The sequence below is a fragment of the Capra hircus genome (genome assembly GCF_001704415.2).
Source record: "Capra hircus breed San Clemente chromosome X unlocalized genomic scaffold, ASM170441v1, whole genome shotgun sequence".
In the NCBI taxonomy this organism is placed as follows: domain Eukaryota; kingdom Metazoa; phylum Chordata; class Mammalia; order Artiodactyla; family Bovidae; genus Capra; species Capra hircus.
Genome location: NW_017189516.1, coordinates 755436 through 778841, shown reverse-complemented (window position 1 = coordinate 778841; position 23406 = coordinate 755436). Strand labels below are relative to the sequence as shown.

At 39.3% G+C, this 23406-nt stretch overlaps 1 protein-coding gene across 1 annotated transcript in view; it reads right to left on the bottom strand.

The window, feature by feature from the left end:
• BRWD3 (bromodomain and WD repeat domain containing 3) overlaps nt 1–23406 on the bottom strand; it is a 160128-nt gene that overhangs the window by 13150 nt on the left and 123572 nt on the right. The window contains exons 35-40 of the mRNA XM_005700591.3: nt 10351–10491; nt 9396–9467; nt 7814–7966; nt 6321–6484; nt 5845–5942; nt 1782–1940 (exon numbers count right to left, since the gene is read on the bottom strand). Of these exons, the coding sequence (XP_005700648.2) occupies nt 1782–1940; nt 5845–5942; nt 6321–6484; nt 7814–7966; nt 9396–9467; nt 10351–10491 (787 nt within the window). The remainder of the gene's footprint in view (nt 1–1781; nt 1941–5844; nt 5943–6320; nt 6485–7813; nt 7967–9395; nt 9468–10350; nt 10492–23406) is intronic.

Below are 23406 nucleotides of genomic sequence, written 5' to 3'. Positions count from 1 at the left end.
TACATGAATTTGGAGTCATTAACATAAAGACCGGAGAAGGCAATGGCACCCCACTCCAGTACTCTTGCCTGGAAAATCCCATGGATGGAGGAGTCTGGTAGGCTGCAGACTGTGGGGTCGCTAAGAGTCGGACATGACTGAGTGACTTCACTTTCACTTTTCACTTTCATGCACTGGAGAAGGAAATGGCAACCTACTCCAGTGTTCTTGGCTAGAGAATCCCAGGGAAGGGGGAGCCTGGTGGGCTGCCATCTATGGGGTTGCACAGAGTCAGATATGACTGAAGCGACTTAGCAGCAGCATAAAGATGATTGATGTAGTTATTAGATTTCTTTACTTGTAGAAGACAAAAAAAAGTGAGAAACTGCAAATAGGAGGCATGAAGAGCCAAAGAATAGACAAAATATAGAAATATAGGCAAAACAGAGATATACAATCATTAGAGCATAGAAGCCAAGCAGTGGATTTCCTAGAGCAGGTAGTCAATAGCATGCAAAGATACAGAGAGATTGAGGAAGTGGGGTACTAAGAAAAGGACACTGGTTGGTCACTGAAGATTACTGGTGATTCTGAGGAGAATAGCTTTTGGGGAGTGGTGGCAGCAGAGGTCAGACTACAAAGGATAAAGGGATGTTTAGATGGAAAGAAAGAGTAGAAGCTATTCTTTCTAAAAGTTTGACAGTGAAGGAAAGGGCAAAAAGAGAAGTGGCAATGAATATAAAATGTATAGCAGGATCAATGGTGAAGGTAAAGATATAGACTGGGGAAAATGAAGGCACTAATTATTTTAAAGTAATCAGATGCTTCAATATTTGTAATATAACATAAAATGTAATTTTAGAATATATATTTTTAATTTACTTAATACTTTAATACTAATAAACAACTTAACCTTTCATTAAAATTTATATAAATTAGAATGTATATATTCTAAAAAAAGATATTTGTAAAAGTATATTAATCATTCTTCCAAACTTCAGATGACTACATCAGAACTTCCTTTGAACATGGTCAGGGTCTACAACATAAAGCTTGCATAATGTTCAGTATTTATAACTGATGCCCCCAGACATGGTCCAAACTGGATGTACATGATAATGAATTATTAGGTCAGTGATTTCCTTTTTAGCAGTGAAAATTATTCTTCAAATGAAAGTTATATGAAAGCCCATCACATGAAATAAAAATAAAAAGAGTTGTTCTGGTTGAAAGGAGAAAGTTCTTCTGCGACTTTCTGAAATACCTCTGTGGATTACCAAGAAATAGGTAGAGCACTCTGAAAACCCCTGAATTATTGAGACAGCAGGCCCCGGAGAAAGAGAATATCTGAGTTATATAGCTGGAAAACAAAAAGAAGGTTCCAAAAGTGGGTGTTGACTGAAAGAAGGCTCATTTTTTGACATAATCCCTTTGTAAAATACGGGTAGCCCTTAGAAATATTAGGCCTATTTAAAGATGATACTGAATTTTTTTTCCTTTTTTCTTAATGTGGTTTAATAAAATGAACAATCTTAAATACATCAAACAGTCTGGGTTTTATATGCTCAGGGAAAGATCACTTTATTTAGTTTGTCTTCCCTACTCATTTTAAATTTTATTTTAAAAGACTAAGATATGTTTGGAAATGTGCATATGAAATCCTATCTGACTCAAATTTGACAATATTGAAATCCTCATTAATTTTAAGGATATGCTAATTTTACTACCTAAATATATCAGCTTTTAAAGGGTTTGCCATAAAGGAACAAAGAATAAATGCCCTGTTCATATTTATTTCTTACCTTGCTTAATCGGTAAAACTCTATTTCGAAATGATTTGGCTTTCCCTGGGTCATGGCTATTTCCACTTCGGTTATATCCACTGAAGCTCGATGAAGAAAATGGCCCATCTGGTTCATCATCAAGTAAATACAGTGAAAGCCCTTCAGCAGCATCTGAAACTTAATATTTAAAAAAAGACTATAATGTTAACATAATTATGCTTTCATAAAAACTAAAAAGGCTGCTTTTAAAACTATAGCTCACTCAGTTATTTCACTCTAACATCAAAATTACAAGTTGATTGAAGAAAAAATATGAATATTTTGAGAACAAACGGTTTATTACATCATTAAATTTTCAGGCTCCACCCATCAACACAAAATTGGATTAAGGATTTACTAAGCATGGCCCCTCACATCAGAACAAGATGCAGTTTCTCCTTCAGTCAGTCTCTCCCATCAGGAAGCTTCCATAAGCTTCTTATCCTTCTCCATCAGAGGGCAGACAGACTGAAAACCACAATCACAGAAAACTAACCAATCTAATCACATGGACCACAGCCTTGTTTAACTCAATCAAACTATGAGCCATGCCATGTACGGCCACCCAAGACGGACGGGTCATAGTGGAAAGTTATGAGAAAATGTGGTCCACTGCAGAAGGGAATGGCAAACCACTTCAGTATTCTTGCCTTGAGAACCCCATGAACAGTATGAAAAGGCAAAAAGATAGGACAATGAAATATGAACTCCCCAGGTTGGCAGGTCCCCAATATGCTACTGCAGATCAGTAGAGAAATAACTCCATAAAAAATGAAGAGACAGAGCCAAAGCAAAAACAACACCCAGTTGTGGATGTGACTGGTGATAGAAGCAAAGTGTGATGCTATAAACAGCAATATTGCATAGGAACCTGGAATGTTAGGTCCATGAATCAGGTAAACTGGAAGTGGTCAAACAGGAGATGGCAAGAGTGAACGTCGACATTTTAGGAATCAGAGAACTAAAATGGACTGGAATTGGTGAATTTAACTCAGATGACCATTATATCTATTAGTGTGGGCAAGAATCCTTTAGAAGAAATGGAGTAGCCATCATAGTCAACAAAAGAGTCTGAAATGCAGTACTTGGATTCAATCTCAAAAATGACAGAATGATCTCTGTTCGTTTCCAAGGCAAACCATTCAATATCATGGTAATCCAAGTCTATGCCCTGACCAGTAATGGTGAAGAAGCTGAAGTTGAACTGTTCTATGAAGACCTACAAGACCTTCTAGAACTAACACGCAAAAAGATGTCCTTTTCATTATAGGGGACTGGAATGCAAAAGTAGGAAGTTAAGAAACACCTGGAGTAACAGGCAAATTTGGCCTTGGGGTACAGAATGAAACAGGGCAAAGGTTAATAGAGTTTTAACAAGAGAACACAATGGTCATAGCAAATACCTTCTTTCCAACAATATGAGAGGAGACTCTACATATGGACATCACCAGTTGGTCAACACCAAAGTCAGATTGATTATATTCTTTGCAGCCAAAGATGGAGATGCTCTGTACAGTCAGCAAAAAGAAGACTGGGACCTGACTGTGGCTCAGATCATGAATTCTTTCTTGCCAAACTCAGACTTAAATTGAAGAAAGTAGGGAAAACCACTAGATCATTCAGGTATGACCCAAATCAAATCCCTTACGATTATACAGTGGAAATGAAAAATAGATTCAATGTATTAGATCTGACAGACAGAGTGCCTGAAGAATTATTGACAGGGGTTTGTGACACTGTACAGTAGACAAGGATCAAGACCATCCCCAAGAAAAAGAAATGCAAAAAAGCAAAATGGCTGTCTGAGGAGGCCTTACAAGTAGCTGTGAAAAGAAGAGTAGTGAAAGGCAAAGGAGAAATGGAAAGATATACCCATTTGAATGCAGAGTTCCAAAGAATAGCAAGGAGAGATAAGAAAGCTTTCCTCAGTAATCAGTGCAAAGAAATAGAGGAAAATAATAGAATGGGAGAGATTAGAGATCTCTTCAAAAAAATTAGAGATACCAAGGGAATATCTCATGTGAAGATGGACTCAATAAAGGACAGAAATTGAATGGACATAACAGGAGCAGAAGATATTAAGAAGAGGTGGCAAGAATACACAGAACTGTACAAAAAAGGTCTTAACGACCCAGATAATCACAATGGTATGATCACTCACCTAGAGCCAGGCATCCTGGAATGCGAAATCAAGTGGGCCTTAGGAAGCATCACTACGATCAAAGCTAGTGGAGGTGATGGAATTCCAGTGGAGCTATTTCAAATTCTAAAAGATGATGCTGTGAAAGTGCTGCACTCAATATGCCAGCAAATTTGGAAAACTCAGCAGTGGCCACAGGACTGGAAAAGGTCAGTTTTCATTCCAATCCCAAAGAAAGGCAATGTCAAAGAATGCTCAAACTACTGCACAATTGCACTCATCCACATGCTAGTAAAGTAATGCTCAAAATTCTCCAAGCCAGTACTTCTAGATGAAGTACTTCCAGATGTTCAAGCTGGATTTAAAAAAGGCAGAGGAACAGGAGATCAAATTGCCAAAATCTATTGGATCATCAAAAAAGCAAGAGATTTCCAGAAAAACATCTATTTCTGCTTTATTGACTATGCCAAAGACTTTGACTGTGTGGATAACAATAAACTGTGGACAATTCTGAAAGAGATGGGAATACCAGACCACGTGACCTGCCTCTTGAGAAATCTGTATGCAAGTCAGGAAGCAATAGTTAGAACTGGATATGGAACAACAGACTGGTTCCAAATAGGAAAAGGAGTCTGTAGAGGCTGTATATTGTCATCCTGCTTATTTAACTTATATGCAGAGTACATCATGAGAAACACTGGGCTGGATGAAGCACAAGCTGGAATCAAGATTGCCAGGAGACATATCAATAACCTCAGATATGCAGATGACACCACCCTTAAAGCAGAATGTGAAGAACTAAAGAGCCTCTTGATGAAAGTGAAAGAGGAGAGTGAAGAAGTTGGTTTAAAGCTCAACATTCAGAAAACTAAGATCATGGCATCTGGTCCCATCACTTCATGGCAAATAGATGGGGAAACAGTTGAAACAGTGACAGATTTCAGTTTTTCAGCTCCAAAATCACTTCAGATGGTGACTGCAGCATGAAATTCTAAGACACTTACTCCTTGGAAGAAAAGTTATGACCAACCTAGATAGCATATTAAAAAGTAGAGACATCACTGCCAACAAAGGCCCATCTAATCAAACCTATGGTTTTTCCAGTAGTCATGTATGGATTGAGAGTTGGACTATAAAGAAAGCTGAGCACTGAAGAATTGATGCCTTTGAACCGTGGTATTGGAGAAGACTCTTGAGAGTCCCTGGACTGCAAGGAGATCCAACCAGTCCATCCTAAAGGAAATCAGTCCTGAATATTCACTGAAGGACTGATGCTAAAGCTGAAACTAAAACATTTTGGCTTCCTGATGCAAAGAGCTGACTCATTTGAACAGACCCTGATGCTGGCAAAGACTGAAGGCAGGAGGAGAAGGGGCCAACAGAGGATGAGATGGTTGGATGCCATCACCAACTCAATGCACATGAGTTTGAGTAAACTCCAGGAGTTGGTGATGGACAGGGAGGCCTGGCGTGCCGCAGTCCATGGGGTTGCAAAGAGTAGGACACAACTGATCTGAAGCAAAACTGAAACTTTCAAGCACAGAATGTCAAAAAATGTTTCCAATGTAACTACTTCTTCACATAATGACTCTTCAATTTTTATGTTGGAAAATATATTGCAGATGACTGGTCTGAGATATTTCAGATGTTAAAATCATAAAGTCACATAATTTTAAAGGTAAATTATTTTAAAATTCATCTAGTCTTAACACCCTTACTTTAAAAATAAAGAAACTATGACCTAATATCTTACCTAGGGCCACAGGGGTAGAAGAACTAGGGGTAAAATCAACTTTTCTATATCCAAATCCATCGCCCTTTGCATTATAAACCACGCTGCCTCTTCTATATCCTTAGTATTTAGCTAAAATACAGATCACCAAAAATAAAAGACATATTTACCAGGAGATGAGAAAGGAGTGCTCGTCCTGGCATAAGACACTGAGGTATTCTGGTCATTTTTAGGCTGCAGCTTCATTTGCTTCTGTTTCCCTTTTGGACTATAAGTAAAAATATATAATAATGAGCAGTTTTTTTCTAGTAGCAATATGTTATGATAGATAGTATTTTACAAAATGCTTAAACTAAGCACAGAAGAAACGTAATATAATTTAAATGAAATACTTCAAACTAGTAATAGGACAAAGTTAAATTTCAATCATTAAAAAAAATTTTAAAAAGGTTTTGGTATAGTAAAATTCATATAAACAGAGCTTTAGGTTACCAGCTCCATCTTTATACAGGTTTAAGAGTTCTTAAAAAAAATAAAATACCTCTTGGGTCTTGAGATTCCCTCAAAGTAGTTAATAAACCTTAAGAAGTAAGGTAATACATACAAAATGTTTTGAAAACTAAACTGCTACATCAATGTAATATACCTAGGAGCTCTGCTACTAGATAATGAACTGCTGCTGCTTCTTAGACGTTTTCTGTACCGTGGCCTTCTCCTCTTCTGACTCTGGATTGCTGACTTATATTCAGAGATGATATTTTTAATACGACTTTCAAATAAGGCAGACAATCGCAGTGTCATGCTATATATCTGCAAAGGTAGAAATTAGTCTTGTTTTACCAGCTACTTCAATTATATAAAAATAAAAGTTTATAAACATGCTTGAACAATATCAGCATCATCCTTTCAGATATAATATATGTGCTACTTCTACACTTAAAAAATTCTTCCTGAAGAGTTAAAACAAGAAACCATTTTCACCTACAAATAATAAGGATTTTTAAAAGAGAATATCCAGTGTTGGGAAGGGTAGGAAAAAACATTCTTATACATTGCTGGTGGATATTTTAACCTGAACAACTTTCTAAAGACAATTGGCTATACATGTCAAAACCCTTAAAATATACACATCCTTTGGCTAATAATTTCTCCACTAGGAATTTATCCTAAGGTAACATCAGAGAATTACACATGCTCATCATGTTCGAGGATGTTAAAGATGTTAGCCACAGCATTACCCATTTAAAGTGAAAAATTAAAAACAACCTGTATCTCTAGCAATAGGATGCTGGTTAAACACAAAACCACCTGTATGGTGGAATACAATGGAGACATTAAAACTTCTGTTTTCAAAAAGTAATGATAAAATTGGAAAATATTCATTATATATTTTTAGAAATGCCTCAAAATATAAAACCTACTAAAAGATATATAAACATTTATAAGTATATATGTAAATGTAGAAAATAAATCTACATTTATTTTAGAAATATGCAGAAAATATAGGGAAAAATATGAAAAACTACGTGTTCCAAAATCAGTAAAAATTCATTTTATATGAAGTAGAACCGACCATGTATATACCTACTGTGCAATTGATTTTAAAGTTAATCAGATACTAGTGATAAAAAAACATGAAAATTACCTTATTATTCTTAAGATGTGTAAGTTATGACAGAACATAAAAAAGTATTACATTAAATGTGAGTATGGATAAAGTTATAATTTCCCAATATAGTTCACTAATTTGTTATAATAAAGGGAACATAAATATTCAGAGCTAAATACTTCATATAAATTAATCCTGCCAACCATTTTTATTAAATTATTTATTGAACATATTAAAGAATACTCAAATTTCTACTATTCCTTTCTTTAATTTCTTTTTGGCAAATATAGGTGTTATTTAACAGTAAAGAAGAGGCAGGTAGGAGAAAGCAAGAGGGGCAGCTTAATTTCTCTTTAATGCTTGTTTGATGATAAACTGTTTCAGAGAAAGTTTAGAAAATCAAACTTTAGAAACTACATCAGAATGATAGCACATACTTGTTTAGCAATTTTAAAACTGGTTATAGAAAACTGCCTCATATATAAATAAATGCTTAGGTAATTAATCCACCTAATAATGGTTCTTCATACCCGTGACTTTTTATTAGAGGTGTAAGCTTTGGAGTTGCTGAATATTTGGCGAACATCCTTATAAAATTCCAGAGGACTACCATAGTTTCCTGTTTCCAATGTTTCCTTCACAGTGCTGAAGTCCATAGGAGTGTCTATGACATCATGATGATCCTACAGAGAAGAATGTGTTATTAAACACAAAGGCTAAGTAACAATACTATACAAAACAATGGGACTGAGATTTGCATCACCATGAAATAAATATACTGCTCTTTAATCTGCACTTACTTCTTCTTATCCCCCAAATCATCTATTTAATAGAGGTCTTTTGGTGGCTCAGGGAAATAGTAGGGTTCTGTGGAAGAGCCTTAGCCCTCACCCTTCAATGAAAAACCATTATGACTCTCTCAAGGGACAGAGCAGAAAATTCAGAGCCACTGACTTCATCACTACATAGTTTAGAGTATAGTTGAAAATAGGAAGTTAATTTGTGACGTCAAATTATTTAATTCTGTGTGAATAATCCCATTTTCTACTTTCATTGAGCAATTTGCCAGGGAGTTGGCATGAGGGCATTCTCCCTAAACTGTCATTAGTTGAAGGTTATAATCAAATCAGTCATGTCTGTGTATTTCTCCTTTTTGTTTTTTAATAAATGTGACACTTTTGCTTTATGTAAAGTCTTCAGTCTCAGATTCATAATTAGTTTGGTTTTTATTTGGTTGGCCAAAAAGTTCCTTTAAGTTTTTTATAACACCTTATGAAAAACCCAGACAAACTTTTTGGCCAACCCAATAGTTAAAGGTGGGAGAAGATTCTCTCTATTTTAGCCTAAATATTTCAAGTTTACTTAAGATGTTCCTAGGGTTATCATATGGAACTACATCTGAAATTTATATCTTATATATACCACTACCACCAGTAATAAACATGTTTTGGAGGGAAAACCATAGCCAATATTAACTCCTTCATCCTATTTAGAATCATTAAGAAGTGAAAGCACATTTCTCTCAAAAGAGAAGCCAAAGGGCCATAAGACAGGGCAGAAGAAAGGTATTATAAAAAGAGGGCAAAAATATTTTTCTAAGTACCAGAAAATACAATCAAATCTTATTGCATTAATATATTTTCAATTTTTTGGCTTAAATAAAAAAAGTGTATTCCAATATAATATGGTTTATGAAACAAAGATTTCTCATAGAGAAAAATTATAGGTAACTTGTATAACATGATGGCCAGAACTCAAAAGACCCACTCAGACGGCTGAATGAAGTCCTACTCAGAATAATCAGCTGCAATTACAGACATAGTTATGTTGTGCAATTGATGTTTTCTACTCTGCTACAGTACCTTTAGACCTATAGAAACAAACATCTGCCTAGATGCTATGATGAACTCTTGAGAACATGCGTTATTTAAAAAAAAAAAAAAAAAGTAACAACAACCAAAAGCTTAAGCAAAGGTAAAAAGGCAGTGAGCAAAGTTGGAAAATAGCTTTACAAATTACAAAAGGTTTATTTACAGTATGGACATTTTAAAAAGTAAAATAATACAAAAACAATCAGAACATATATACCTTTTAAGAGATTACTACGCATACCTCACAAAGAGATGAATCTTGTTGTCCTGGAATAACAGACTCAGAGGATTCACCCTCTTGCTCTTGATGGCCCTATTAGGGTAAAAAAGATATCTTGTGTTTCAAAACTACCACAACAAAATATCAAAATTTATAATGCAATTATGATCTAATGCACAAAGATCCATAAATTTGAATGTTTTTACTGACTATAATTTAAGATGAAGGAGGAATTCTACATTCACCATTCTTTATTATGAAAAACACAGGACTAATTTATTCTACCTAAATCCACTACAAAAAACAAATCAAGCTTTGTTGAACATAATTTTGATCCTTATTCGAATGACACTTTTCCCCAACAGAAACCTGTGTATATCGAGAAAACACTGATGCTTGCTAATTTCAGAGGTATTTCTGAAATATTGCTGTATCATTTTTCTGAAAAAGTTAAAACAGATTTGCTATCTGTAATAAAGGTTATTCAACATATAAATAGATAAACTCCTAGAAAAGATATCCTATAATTTAAAGATCTCATGCTTTTATCTTTGATGAAAAGTAATATTGTATACTGGTTACTCAATAAGTGACCATATTGAATAACATGTTTATTACAAATTAAATAAGGCTGACATACATTATGAATGGACTCTGAATGGACTCGAGTGTGTAGGAGTGTATTAGAAGTTAGCAAAAAGCATTAAATAAATATCCAAAATAAAAGCAGGAAGGAAATGCAAAGATGTTTAGATTAAAATTTGATTTACAACTGTGTATTTATACACAAAGTATGTCAGCCATTTTAAAAAGTCAGGACTAATCACACTACTCACTTTCACAATTCAGAAATGCACTAACAAAGAAGAAGGAAGGAAAGAAGAAAGGGGAGGAAGAGCTCTTAACTAGAACTTAGCATAGTCATTTATGGGAAATTAAAATACATATTGGTAATTATTTAAATAACTATGCTTACTGGGTAGGAAAGAGGATCAGATGGTTGTCGAAATGGCTCTGAGTCTTCACGTTCATAAATGAGGCCCAACAGTTCTTTGCACTGTTTTCTCCAAGCATCAGGATTACACCTTAAGGACTGCCTTCTGCCTCGGCATTTGACCTGTAGATTTTTAAAGAATTATATTTAAAAGCTCTTTCCTGAAGTCTTTATTGATTTTTCTCCTATCTTCCTAATGTTAATATATCTATATAAGATAGAGTACCTGATAGGGCCTACATGGGGTCTCATTGATAAGATGGCTCATTATGTTGACCTTGCAAACAAAGAATAAATCACAGTGATCTGTGAGACTGACCAAATTTCCCAAATGGCATCCTGTTATCTCACTGGTGCCTATCTTCTCAAAGCTGCGAGACCACCAGATTCCAGACCTCCAGCTATGTGACCATCCCTTCAGAGAATTTTTCATTGGTGGACTCCATCAGAAAGGAAGAACGTTGTTTCTCCTTAAGAGCCAGTCACCCTGTGATTTGTTTTCCCTCTAACAAATTTCCTTTTCTTGCCTGACTGCCCAGCCTCACTCTCTTTTTCTCTGCACTCGCCTTGCATTCTGGTACCAAAACCCGAGAGGGAAGATCCACCATAAACTGGGTGGGCTCCTCTCACGAGCCCACCTGCAGTGGTCCCCTCCCTTGGACCTTGCCGAGAAACTGAGATGAGCTCTGGAACGGGACACTCCACTTGCCTTGCTGGATTGACAATCACACACCAGCCCACATTTCATCCATTGGTTACAAGGGTGAGTGAAATCCCATTCCCTCGGATCCTCTCTCTTTGACCTGGTTTCCAAGTCCTAGGGCTAGGTGGGAGGATCCCCATGGCCCTCAAGGCCTCGGCCTTGTGCCCCGTCTGACTTTGAAATAGGGAATGCCCATTTCAAAGCAGACTATTAATACTCTCTGAGCAAGTCCTGAGAACGGGGATGCCTTTTCTCTTGGACCTTGCTCCTTGCTTTCTCTTGCCCTTGTCTAACCTCCCTATTCTGCCGAAATGGGAAATTCTCAATCTGAGCCCTCAAAATCTACTCCTCTAAAATGCCTTCTATGAAATCTAAAAAGTCTTGGGCTTCCAAGGGGCAATAAAACCAAAAAGACTTATTTACTATTCTAACACTGTCTGGCCACAATACAGGTTAATAACAGGTCCCAAAGGTCAGAAAATGGAACTCTCAATTATAATATTCTATGGGACCTCAGTAACTTTTGCAGCGGCAATGGCGAGTGGTTCAGTTCAGTTCAGTCACTCAGTCATATCCGACTCTTTGCGACCCCATGAACTGCAGCATGCCAGGCCTCCCTGTCCATCACCAACTCCCGGAGTTCACCCAAACTCATGTCCATCGAGTCAGGGATGCCATGCAGCCATCTCATCCTCTGTCGTCCCCTTCTCCTCCTGCCCCCAATCTCTCCCAGCATCTGGGTCTTTTCCAATGAGTCAATTCTTTGCATACTGAAAAGCAGAGACATTACTTTGCCAACACAGGTCCGTCTAGTCAAGGGTATGGCTTTTCCAGGGGTCATGTATGGATGTGAGAGTTGGACTGTGAAGAAAGCTGAGCACCGAAGAATTGATGCTTTTGAACTGTTGTGTTGGAGAAGACTCTTGAGAGTCCCTTGGACTGCAAGGAGATTCAACCACTCCATTCTAAAGGAGATCAGTCCTGGGATTTCTTTGGAAAGAATGATGCTAAAGCTGAAACACCAGTACTTTGGCCACCTCATGCGAAGAGTCGACTCATTGGAAAAGACCCTGATGCTGGGAAGAATTGGGGGCAGGAGGAAAAGGGGATGACAGAGGATGAGATGGCTGGAGGGCAACACCGACTCGATGGATGTGAGTTTGAGTGAATTCCAGCAGTTGGTCATGGACAGGGAGGCCTGGCATAGTGAGATTCATGGGGTCGCAAAGAGTCGGACACAACTGAGCGACTGAACTGAACTCTTCACATGAGGTGTCCAAAGTATTGGAGTTTCAGCTTTAGCATCTGTCCTTCCAATAAACACCCAGGACTGATCTCTTTTAGAATGGACTGGTTGGATGTCCTTGCAGTCCAAGGGACTCTCGTCTTTTTTTTAAAATATAAATTTATTTAATTGGAGGTTAATTACTTTACAATATTGTATTGGTTTTGCCATACATCAATGTTCAGGCTCTTTGCTCTTCACTCTCGACCCTCTCTCTGTGAATCCTGTTCTACTTCTCAAATACTCTTAGCCTACTCTGGGCCACATCCTCCTAATACAATGTCTCCCCATCCCTGTTCAGACTTTTCTTCTTTCTTCAACCCTTCTGACCACAGCTCACCCCCTATCGCTTCCAATCCCCTTGCAGCAACTCCAGATCCAGTTCCACCACCTCCACCCTATGTCCTCTCCTCCCTCCCTCCTTCTCAAGCAGGCCACTGCCACTGCCAAGCTCCCAAACCCCTCCCCAGCCTGTGCCTGAGATAAGCTCTGAGACCTCAGCCTCACCCTTGACCCCAAGGGTCCCAAGGCTTTACCCTGACCTCCCTAGATCTCCTCCCTGTACCTAGTCCTGAACAACTTTAAACAGGAAACTTCACCACAGGACCCCACTCCTTCCCCTGCTCCACTCCTCCCTTTATGGGAAGTAGCTGGAGCAGAAGGCATTGTTTGGGTTCATGTCCCATTCTCCCTCACAGATCTATCTCACATTGAAAAGCGTCTTGGCTCCTTCTCCTCAGACCCAGTTAATTATCTAAAAGAATTCAAGTATCTTACCCAGGCTTATGACTTAACTTGGCATGATATTTACACTATCCTTTCCTCTGCTTTAGAGAAGAGAATACCAGACCACCTGACATGCCTCTTGAGAAATCTGTATGCAGGTCAGGAAGCAACAGTTAGAACTGGATAGGGAACAACAGACTGGTTCCAAATAGGAAAGGAAGTATTTCAATGCTGTGTATGGTCACCCTGCTTATTTAACATATGCAGAGTACATCATGAGAAACACTGGGCTGGGAGAAGCACAAGCTGGAATCAAGACTGCCAGAAGAAATATCAATAACCTCAGATATGCAGATGACACCACCCTTCTGGCAGAAAGTGAAGAGGAACTAAAAAGCCTCTTGATGAAAGTGAAAGAGGAGAGTGAAAAAACTGGCTTAAAGCTCAACATTCAGAAAAAGAAGATCATGGCATCCGGTCCCATCACTTCATGGAAAGTAGGTGGGGTAACAGTGGAAACAGTGTCAGACTTTATATCAGACTGATTGGGCTCCAAAATCACTGCAGATGGTGACTGTAGCCATGAAATTAAAAGACGCTTACTCCTTGGGAGAAAAGTTATGACCAACCCAGAAAACATACTGAAAAGCAGAGACATTACTTTGCCAAAAAAGGTCCATCTAGTCAAGGGTATGGTGCTTCCAGTGGTCATGTATGGATGTGAGAGTTGGACTGTGAAGAAAGCTGAGTGTCGAAGAATTGATGCATTTGAACTGTGGTGTTTGAGAAGACTCTTGAGAGTCCCTTGGACTGCAAAGAGATCCGACCAGTCCATTCTGAAGGAGATCAGCCCTGGGATTTCGTTGGAAGGAATGATGCTGAAGCTGAAACTCCACTACTTTGGCCACCTCATGCAAAGAGTTGACTCACTGGAAAAGACTCTGATGCTGGGAGGGATTGGGGGCAGGAGGAGAGGAAGAGATGGCTGGATGGCATCACTGACTCGATGGACATGAGTCTGAGTGAACTCTGGGAGTTGGTAATGGACAAGGAGGCCTGGCGTGCTGTGATTCATGGGGTTGCAAAGAGTCAGAAACGACTGAGTGACTGAACTGAACTGAACTTCCTCCGCTTTTCTCCCAGAAGAGAAGGAACGAGTATGGCAATTCTCTCAGGCATCTGCTTATGAGATACAGAGGACACACAACACTAAGCCTGCATAGGAACATGGAATGTTAGGTTCATGAATCAAGGCAAATTGGAAGTGGTCAAACAGGAGATGGCAAGAGTGAATGTCGATATTCTAGGAATCAGAGAACTAAAATGGACTGGAATAGGTGAATTTAACTCAGATGACCATTATATCTACTACTGTGGGCAGGAATCCCTTAGAAGAAATGGAGTAGACATCATGATCAATAAGAGAGTCCAAAATGCAGTACTTGGATGTAATCTCAAAAAAGACAGAATGATCTCTGTTCGTTTCCAAGGCAAACCATTCAATATCACAGTAATTCAAGTCTATGCCCCAACCAGTAATGCTGAAGAAGCTGAAGTTGAAAGGTTGTATGAAGACCTACAAGACCTTTAGAACTAACACCCAAAAAAGATGTCCTTTTCATTATAGGGGACTGGAATGCAAAAGTAGGAAGTCAAGAAACACCTGGAGTAACAGGCAAATTTGGCCTCGGAATACGGAAGGAAGCAGGGCAAAGGCTAATAGTTTTGCCAAGAGAACACACTGGCAAACACCCTCTTCCAACAACACAAGAGAAGTCTCTACACATGGACATAACCAGATGGTCAACATTGAAAACAGACTGATTATATTCCTTGCACCCAAAGATGGAGAAGCTATATACAGTCAGCAAAAACAAGACCGGGAGCTGACTGGGAGCTGATCATGAATCACTTATTGCCAAAATCAGACTTAAATTGAAGAAAGTATGGAAAACCACTAGACCATTCAGGTATGACCCAAATCAAATCCCTTATGATTATACAGTGGAAGTGAGAAATAGTTTTAAGGGCCTAGATCTGATAGACAGAGTGCCTGATGAACTATGGACTGAGGTTTGTGACACTGTACAGGAAACAGGGATCAAGACCATCCCCATGGAAAATAAATGGAAAACAGCAAAATGGCTGTCTGGAGAGGCCTTACAAACAGCTGTGAAAAGAAGAAAGGTGAAAAGCAAAGGAGAAAAGGAAAGATATAAGCATCTGAATGCAGAGTTCCAAAGAATAGCAGGAAGAGATAAGAAAGCCTTCCTCAGTGATCAATGCAAAGAAATAGAGGAAAACAACAGAATGGGAAAGACTAGAGATCTCTTCAAGAAAATTAGAGATACCATGGGAACATTTCATGCAAAGATGGGCTCAATAAAGGACAGAGATGGGATGGACCTAACAGAAGCAGAAGATATTAAGAAGAGGTGGCAAGAATACATAGAAGAACTGTACAAAAAAGATCTTCATGACCCAGATAGTCACGATGGTATGATCACTCATCAAGAGCCAGACATTCTGGAATGTGAAGTCAAGTGGGCCTTAGAAACCACCACTACGAACAAAGCTAGTGGAGATGATGGAATTCCAGTTGAGCTATTTCAAATCCTGAAAGATGATGTTGTGAAAGTGCTGCACTCAATACGCAAGCAAATTTGGAAAACTCAGCAGTGGCAACAGGACTGGAAAAGGTCTGTTTTCATTCCAGTCCCAAAGAAAGGCAATGCCAAAGAATGCTCAAACTACCACACAAGTGCACTCTTCTCACATGCTATTAAGTAATGCTCAAAATTCTCCAAGCCAGCATTCAGCAATACGTGAACCATGAAATTCCAGATGTTCAAGTTGGTTTTAGAGAAGGCAGAGGAACCAGAGGTCAAATTGGCAACATCCGCTGGATCATCAAAAAAATAAAAAATAAGAGCATTCCAGAAAAATATCTATTTCTGCTTTATTGACTATGCCAAAGCCTTTGACTGTGTGGATCACAATAAACTGTGGAAAATTCTGAGAGATGGGAATATCAGACCACCTGACATGCCTCTTGAGAAACCTATATGCAGGTCAGGAAGCAACAGTTAGAACTGGACAGGGAACAACAGACTGGTTTCAAATAGGAAAAGGAGTATGTCAAGGCTGTATACTGTCACCCTGCTTATTTAACTTATATGCAGAGTACATCATGAGAAACGCTGGGCTGGAAGAACCACAAGCTGGAATCAAGACTGCCAGAAGAAATATCAATAACCTCAGATATGCAGATGACACCACCCTTCTGGCAGAAAGTGAAGAGGAACTAAAAAGCCTCTTGATGAAAGTGAAAGAGGAGAGTGAACAAGTTGGCTTAAAGCTCAACATTCAGAAAACGAAGATCATGGCATCTGGTCCCATCACTTCATGGGAAATAGATGGGGAAACAGTGGAAATAGTGTCAGACTTTATACCAGACTGATTTTTTGGGCTCCAAAATCACTGCAGATGGTGACTGCAGCCATGAAATTAAAAGACGTTTAAACCTTGGAAGGAAAGTTTTGACCAAGCAAGATAGCATATTGAAAAGCAGAGACATTACTTTGCCAACACAGGTCCGTCTAGTCAAGGGTATGGTTTTTCCAGGGGTCATGTATGAATGTAAGAGTTGGACTGTGAAGAAAGCTGAGTGCCGAAGAATTGATGCTTTTGAACAGTGGTGTTGGAGAAGACTCTTGAGTGTCCCTTGGACGACAAGGAGATCCATCCAGTCCATTCTAAAGGAGATCAACCCTGGGATTTCTTTGGAAGGAATGATGCTAAAGCTGAAACTCCAGTACTTTGGCCACCTCAAGTGAAGAGTTGACCCATTGCAAAAGACTCTGATGCTGGGAGGAATTGGGGGCAGAAGGAGAAGGGGACGACAGAGGATGAGATGGCTGCATGGCATCACTGACTCGATGGACGTGAGTCTGAGTGAACTCTGGGAGTTGGTGATGGACAGGGAGGCCTTGCATGCTGTGATTCATGGAGTCAGAAAGAATCGGACAGAACTGAGTGAGCGAACTGAACTGAAGCATGTAGGGGCAATGGCTGTCCCCTGAGAAGATCCCAACTGGGATTATCAGGAAGGGAGACCTGGATGAGCAGCCTGTAATCACATGGCTGCTTGTCTCATTGTGGGCCTTCCAAAGGCGGGGCATAAAGCCATCAACTTTGATAAGCTCCAGGAAATAACTCAGTTTGGTTCAGTTCAGTTCACTCACTCAGTCGTGTCCGACTCTTTGCGACCCCATGAATCCCAGCACACCAGGCCTCCCTGTCCATCACCAACTGCCAGAGTTCACTCAGACTCACGTCCATCGAGTCAGTGATGCCATGCAGCCATCTCATCCTCTGTTGTCCCCTTCTCCTCCTGCCCCCAATCCCTTCCAGCATCAGGGTCTTTTCCAATGAGTCAACTCTTCGCATGAGGTGGCCAAAGTACTGGAGTTTCAGCTTCACATCATTCCCTCCAAAGAAATCCCAGGGCTGATCTCCTTCAGAATGGACTGGTTGGATCTCCTTGCAGTCCATGGGACTCTCAAGAGTCTTCTTCAACACCACAATTCAAAAGCATCAATTCTTCGGCACTCAGCCTTCTTCACAGTCTAACTCTCACATCCATACATGATCCCTGGAAAAACCATAGCCTTGACTAGACGGACCTTAGTCGGCAAAGTAATATCTCTGCTTTTGAATATGCTATCTAGGTTGGTCATAACTTTTCTTCCAAGGAGTAAGTGTCTTTTAATTTCATGGCTGCAGTCACCATCTGCAGTGACTTTGGAGCCCCCAAAAATAAAGTCTGACACTGTTTCCACTGTTTCCCCATCTATTTCCCATGAAGTGATGGGACCAGATACCATGATATTTGTTTTCTGAATGTTGAGCTTTAAGCCAACTTGTTCACTCTCCTCTTTCACTTTCATCAAGAGGCTTTTTGGTTCCTCTTCACTTTCTGCCATAAGGGTGGTGTCATCTGCATATCTCAGGTTATTGATATTTCTCCTGGCAATCTTTTAGTTAATGCATTCAAATTAGGTTCTAATGAAAGTCAGTTTTTAATTCTGAGCTCTTTATTTTGTTCTATTGGTCTATAAAGTGAAGTCGCTCAGTCATGCCTGACTCTTTGTGACCCTATGGACAGTAGCCTGCACCAAGCTCCTCTGTCCATGGGATTTTCAAGGCACGAGTACTGGAGTGGGTTGCCATTTCCTTCTCCAGGGAATCTTCCCAACCCAGGGATTGAACCTAGGTCTCTCACATTGTAGACAGATGCTTTATCATCTGAGCCACCAGGGAAGTCTATGCATCCTCATAAAAACAGATGTATAGACCAAAATAATGAAACAAATTGCTCTGAATTAAACCCACATATATGTGGTCTACTGATTTTCAAAAGAGTGACAAGAATAATGAGCAAATGGTAGTCGCTCATATAAACGGTGTTCTGAAAACTGGATAGCCACATGTGAAAGAATGAAATTGGATTCATATGTCATACCACATGTAAAAATAAACTGAAAATTAATCGAAAATTTAAACATAAGATTGAAACCATAAGTCTTCTAGGAGAAAACAAGGAAGAAGCTGCTTGATGTTGATGTTGGCAATGATATTCTTGGATGCTATGCCAAAAGTACAGAAAACAAAAGCAAAACTAAACAAGTGAGATTACATCCAACTAAAGAGCTTCTGCATAGCAAAGGACACAATCAATAAAAGAAAAGGTAACTAATGGAATGAGAGGAAAGAGTTGCAAACATATCTGATAAGAGGTTAGTATGCAAAATACATAGGTTACTTCTAAAACTCAATAGCAAAGAAACAAATAATTCAGTTTCAAAATGGGCAAAGTACCAAATAGATATTTCTCTGCAGATGACATACAAATGGCCAACAGATAAGTGAAAATGAGCTCAATAGCACTGATCATTAGAAAATAAAAACCAAAACCACAGTGAGAAGTCAATTTGAGCCTAGGATTTTTATTATTATCAAAGAAGACAAAAGATAAGAAGTGTTGGCAAGAATATAATTTATGGAAAAATTTCCCACCATTATAATAAACTGCATGGAAGTCTCAAAAAAATAATTATATTGTCTTTAAACAAACTAATTGTGTAATCAAAAAATAAAAGTTAATGTCAATGTATGTTAAAATCATTTACAATATTCAAATGAAAAAATTTTAAATTTTAATGAGGTACTTAACTATAATTAACATCAACCTTAACATTTAAAATGATCATCTATAATTTTTTATCATAATATTAAGTGATGCTGTCTAGAATTCTGACAGCATCAATAAGATGCTTTATCACACAGATAGGTTAAGAGCAAACTGCAAGAACAGATCTGACTGCTTTTTTTCCTTTCTAACCACTTAACAAATTATTTTCTTACAATTTAATACAATTTGAATAGCTCAATCTATTTTTATTATACGTGTGTAATTATTCTTTTAGTGGCTCTTTTGTTTCTTGGATAAATGTTGAAAAATTTTGTAATGACGTTGGCAGATTTTAAATAGTATAGGACTTTTTTCACATTATACATTTCAAAATAATTATCAAGACTTTTCTCAAATATAGGCACAGTGTCTTCTCTAGCCTTTTGAATATATTTGTATGTGTGTGTATGTATATAACACACATAGTCATATATGCTTATATACATATAAAGTGAAGTGAAATCGCTCAATCCACTCACTGAGTCACGAAGAGTCAGTCCGACTCTTTGTGACCCCATGGACTGTAGCCTACCAAGCTCCTCCATCCATGGAATTTTCCAGGCAAGAGTTCTGGAATGGACTGCCATTTCCTTCTCCGGGGGATCTTCCCAACCCAGAGATCAAACCCGGGTCTCCTGCATTGCAGACATATGCTTTACTGTCTGAGCCACCGGGGAAGCCCCTAGATATATAAGTACATATTGTATATACGTGTGTGTATGTTGGTGGCACTATCAAGTTTATATACAGTCTGTGCCCTATGGTATTTACAGTTTATTTATTAGGAACTGATCTTACTGATAACAAATGTTATAGAACATAACCAAAAAAGCAGATTAAACTGTAATACATATCAATGGGTGGGAATTGAATAGAATTTTAAAATAAATTATCACCTGGAGAAAAAGATAACAATATAAGAAGTCAAGCTAGAATTGTGTCCAACACAAAATTTTATGAAGGAAAAATTATTTCACAGACAGTAAATGACTTTCCAAAAATGCACATATGGACAACAGCGAGTTGAAGACTGGAATCCAGGACAATGTCCCCTCTATTCTCACATATTAATGCTACCTAGTGGACGCTTATGTGCCTGTATATCCAGTCCTCCTCTGCTGCACACACAGAAACCTTTCTAGGAACTGTGTCTTCTTTTAACATCCTTATAAGACAAGCTCTTCAACTCATTTTGCACAAATTTTTAGAATGCACATTCTCTCAAACAGTACCACCGTGTTTACATTTTCTTGGCAGCAGCAAATTGGATTCAGCCTTTGGATCTCATAGTTCCAATTCCAGATTGTCAGAGCGAACACTGCCTTTAAATAACTCAGGGGCTAGACAAAAACCCAGCACAATTTCTAGCCAGGTTAACTGAAGCGCTACAAAAATATATAAAATTAGACCCCACTTCACCAGAGGGCACTATTGTCCTTAACACCCATCTCCCAGTCTTCCCCAGATATCCAAAAGAAACTAAAAAAGGCAGAAGGCCCTCAAACCCCTCAACAAGACCTTATAAATTTCAATTCAATTCAGTTCAGTCGCTCAGTCGTGTCCGACTCTTTGCGACCCCATGAATCGCAGCTCGCCAGGCCTCCCTGTCCATCACCAACTCCTGGAGTTATTTAGCCTTTACAATTTTCAACAACCAGGAAGAACAGCTAAAGTTAGAGAAGGCCCAACGAGATCAGGCCAAATACCACCTTTTAGCCACTGCCCTAGTGGCTCCAAGACTCCATCAACCAACAAAGAAAGGAGGCCACTTGGGCCCTGCTTCAAATGCAGCAAAGAAGGCCACTGGGTTTGCTCACGCCTAAAGCCAAGGTCCTCTTTAGGTCCATGTCCCAGCTGTGGCATAAAGGGACATTGGAAGGTCGACTGCCCAAATTCCCTTCCAGGGATCCAGATATCTCCTCCTGGTCTTCAGCAGGAGTCCTCCAACCCAGCTCTTCCCAGCCTACTTGGACTTGCTACTGAAGACTGAAGGTGCTCAGGACCCCAGTCCCCCAACTCTCATCACCCCTATGGAGTCCAGAGTAACTCTTACAGTGGCAGGTAAGCCAATTTCCTTTCTCACTGACACAGGGGCCACTTACTCTGCTATGCCTGCCTACTCCGGAGAAACCAAGGACTCTCAGGTCTCTGTTATGGGGGTTGACTGTTTAATATCTATACCACTAATAACGGAGCCTCTACCTTGCACACATTAAGATACCCCATTTTCCCATTCTTTTCTCATACTCCCAAATGCCCCTCTCCTATTCTTGGGAGAGACCTTCTCTCAAAATTCAAAGCCTCTATTACTATCCCAAGCCCACCCTCTGATCTAGCCTGGTTACTGCTCCTAACACCCACCACTTCTGACGTTTGTCTACAATAATAGGCTCCTTTCTGTTTTACCGGACAAAACTCTATAAACAGTTCCTACCCTCAACTAGGAACTATACCACCACACCTCTGTAATCACACTTCACATCTCTCTATCGTGTCTCAGAAACTGCAGGACATTTTCTTACTTTCTCAGGAAGACTCCCTTCTGCATATTGTGTAAATACTCTTCTTGTAGGGGCTACACTGGCAAGTTCATTGTCAGTTTCAGAGACTACTGACAAGTTCCCAGAAAGACTCCTATTTGCTATCGATTTCAGCTGTTGTCTTCTTACTCCTGCAATTTTTTTTTCTTATGTGGACCTACTACTTATTTATGTCTTCCCACTAACTGGACTTCCCTTATGGTTCAGCTGGTAAAGAATCCGTCTGCAATGCGGGAGACCCCAGTTCGATTCCTGGGTCGGGAAGATCCCCTGGAGAAGGGAAAGGCTACCCACTCCAGCATTCTGGCTTGGAGAATTCCATGGACTGTATAGTCCATGGGGTCGCAAAGAGTCGGACACGACTGAGCAACTTTTACTTTTCACTAACTGGACAGGAACATGCACCCTGGTATATCTGGCCCCCGATATTTCTATTGCTCCTAACAATCAGACCCCTCCTATCCCACTAACTCATAACTGACCCAGATGGGTAATTCAATTCATTCCTCTATTAATCAGTTTAGGAATAGCCACTGTGATTAGGACAGGGACCACAGGACTCACAACTTCTTTAAATTACTATCAAAACCTTTCTAAAGACCTCACTGACAGCCTAGAAGAAATACCTAACAGCTTTATCCAAAACCAGCTAGATTCCCTGGCAGCCGTGGTCCTCCAAAACAGAAGAGGATTAGACCTTTTCACAGCAGAAAAATGAGGCCTATGACTATTTTTGGAGGAAGCCTGCTGTTTTTACACCAGTAAATCAGGCATTGTAAAGGAAGCAGCAAGAAATTTGACAAACAGAGTCTCGAGAATACGCCAACACCTCAGTAATTCATGGGAAAACTGGTTAAGCAATTGGAATTGGATGCCTTGGATCCTACCTTCTAGGACTTCTCCTTCTACTTTACGCTTATTCTAACTTTTGGCCCATTTTAATGCATCTTTTTTCAAAATTTCTTCAGGATCACTTACAAGCCTTCACCAACCAAACCATCCACGAGCTACTGCTAACTCACTCAGATTATAAAAAACTTCAACTCCACACAAATCCCCTTGATCCGCAATTCACCCTTTTCTTATCTTACCCCTACAACACCCCTGTCCCATTACAGAAGATTGGCAGTTACAGAAGATTGACTTTTGGCCCTTATCCTAAATCAAAAAGATTGGAATGATAGGACCCACATGGGGTCTCATTGATAAGATGGCTCATTATGTTGACCTCGCAAACAAAGAATAAATCACAGTGATCTGTGAGACTGACCAAATTTCCCAAATGGCATCTTGTTATCTCATTGGCACCTATCTTCTTCAAGCTGCGAGACCACCAGATTCCAGACCTTCGGCTACCGTGACCACCCCTTCAGAGAATTTTTCATTGGTGGGGTATAAGAAGGACTCTGTCAGAAAGGGAGAATGTTGGTTCTCCTTAAGAGCCAGTCACCCACTTTTTTCCCTCTAATAAATTTCCTTTTCTTGCCTGACCACCCGGCTCGCTCTCTTTTTGTCTGGACTCGCCTTACAG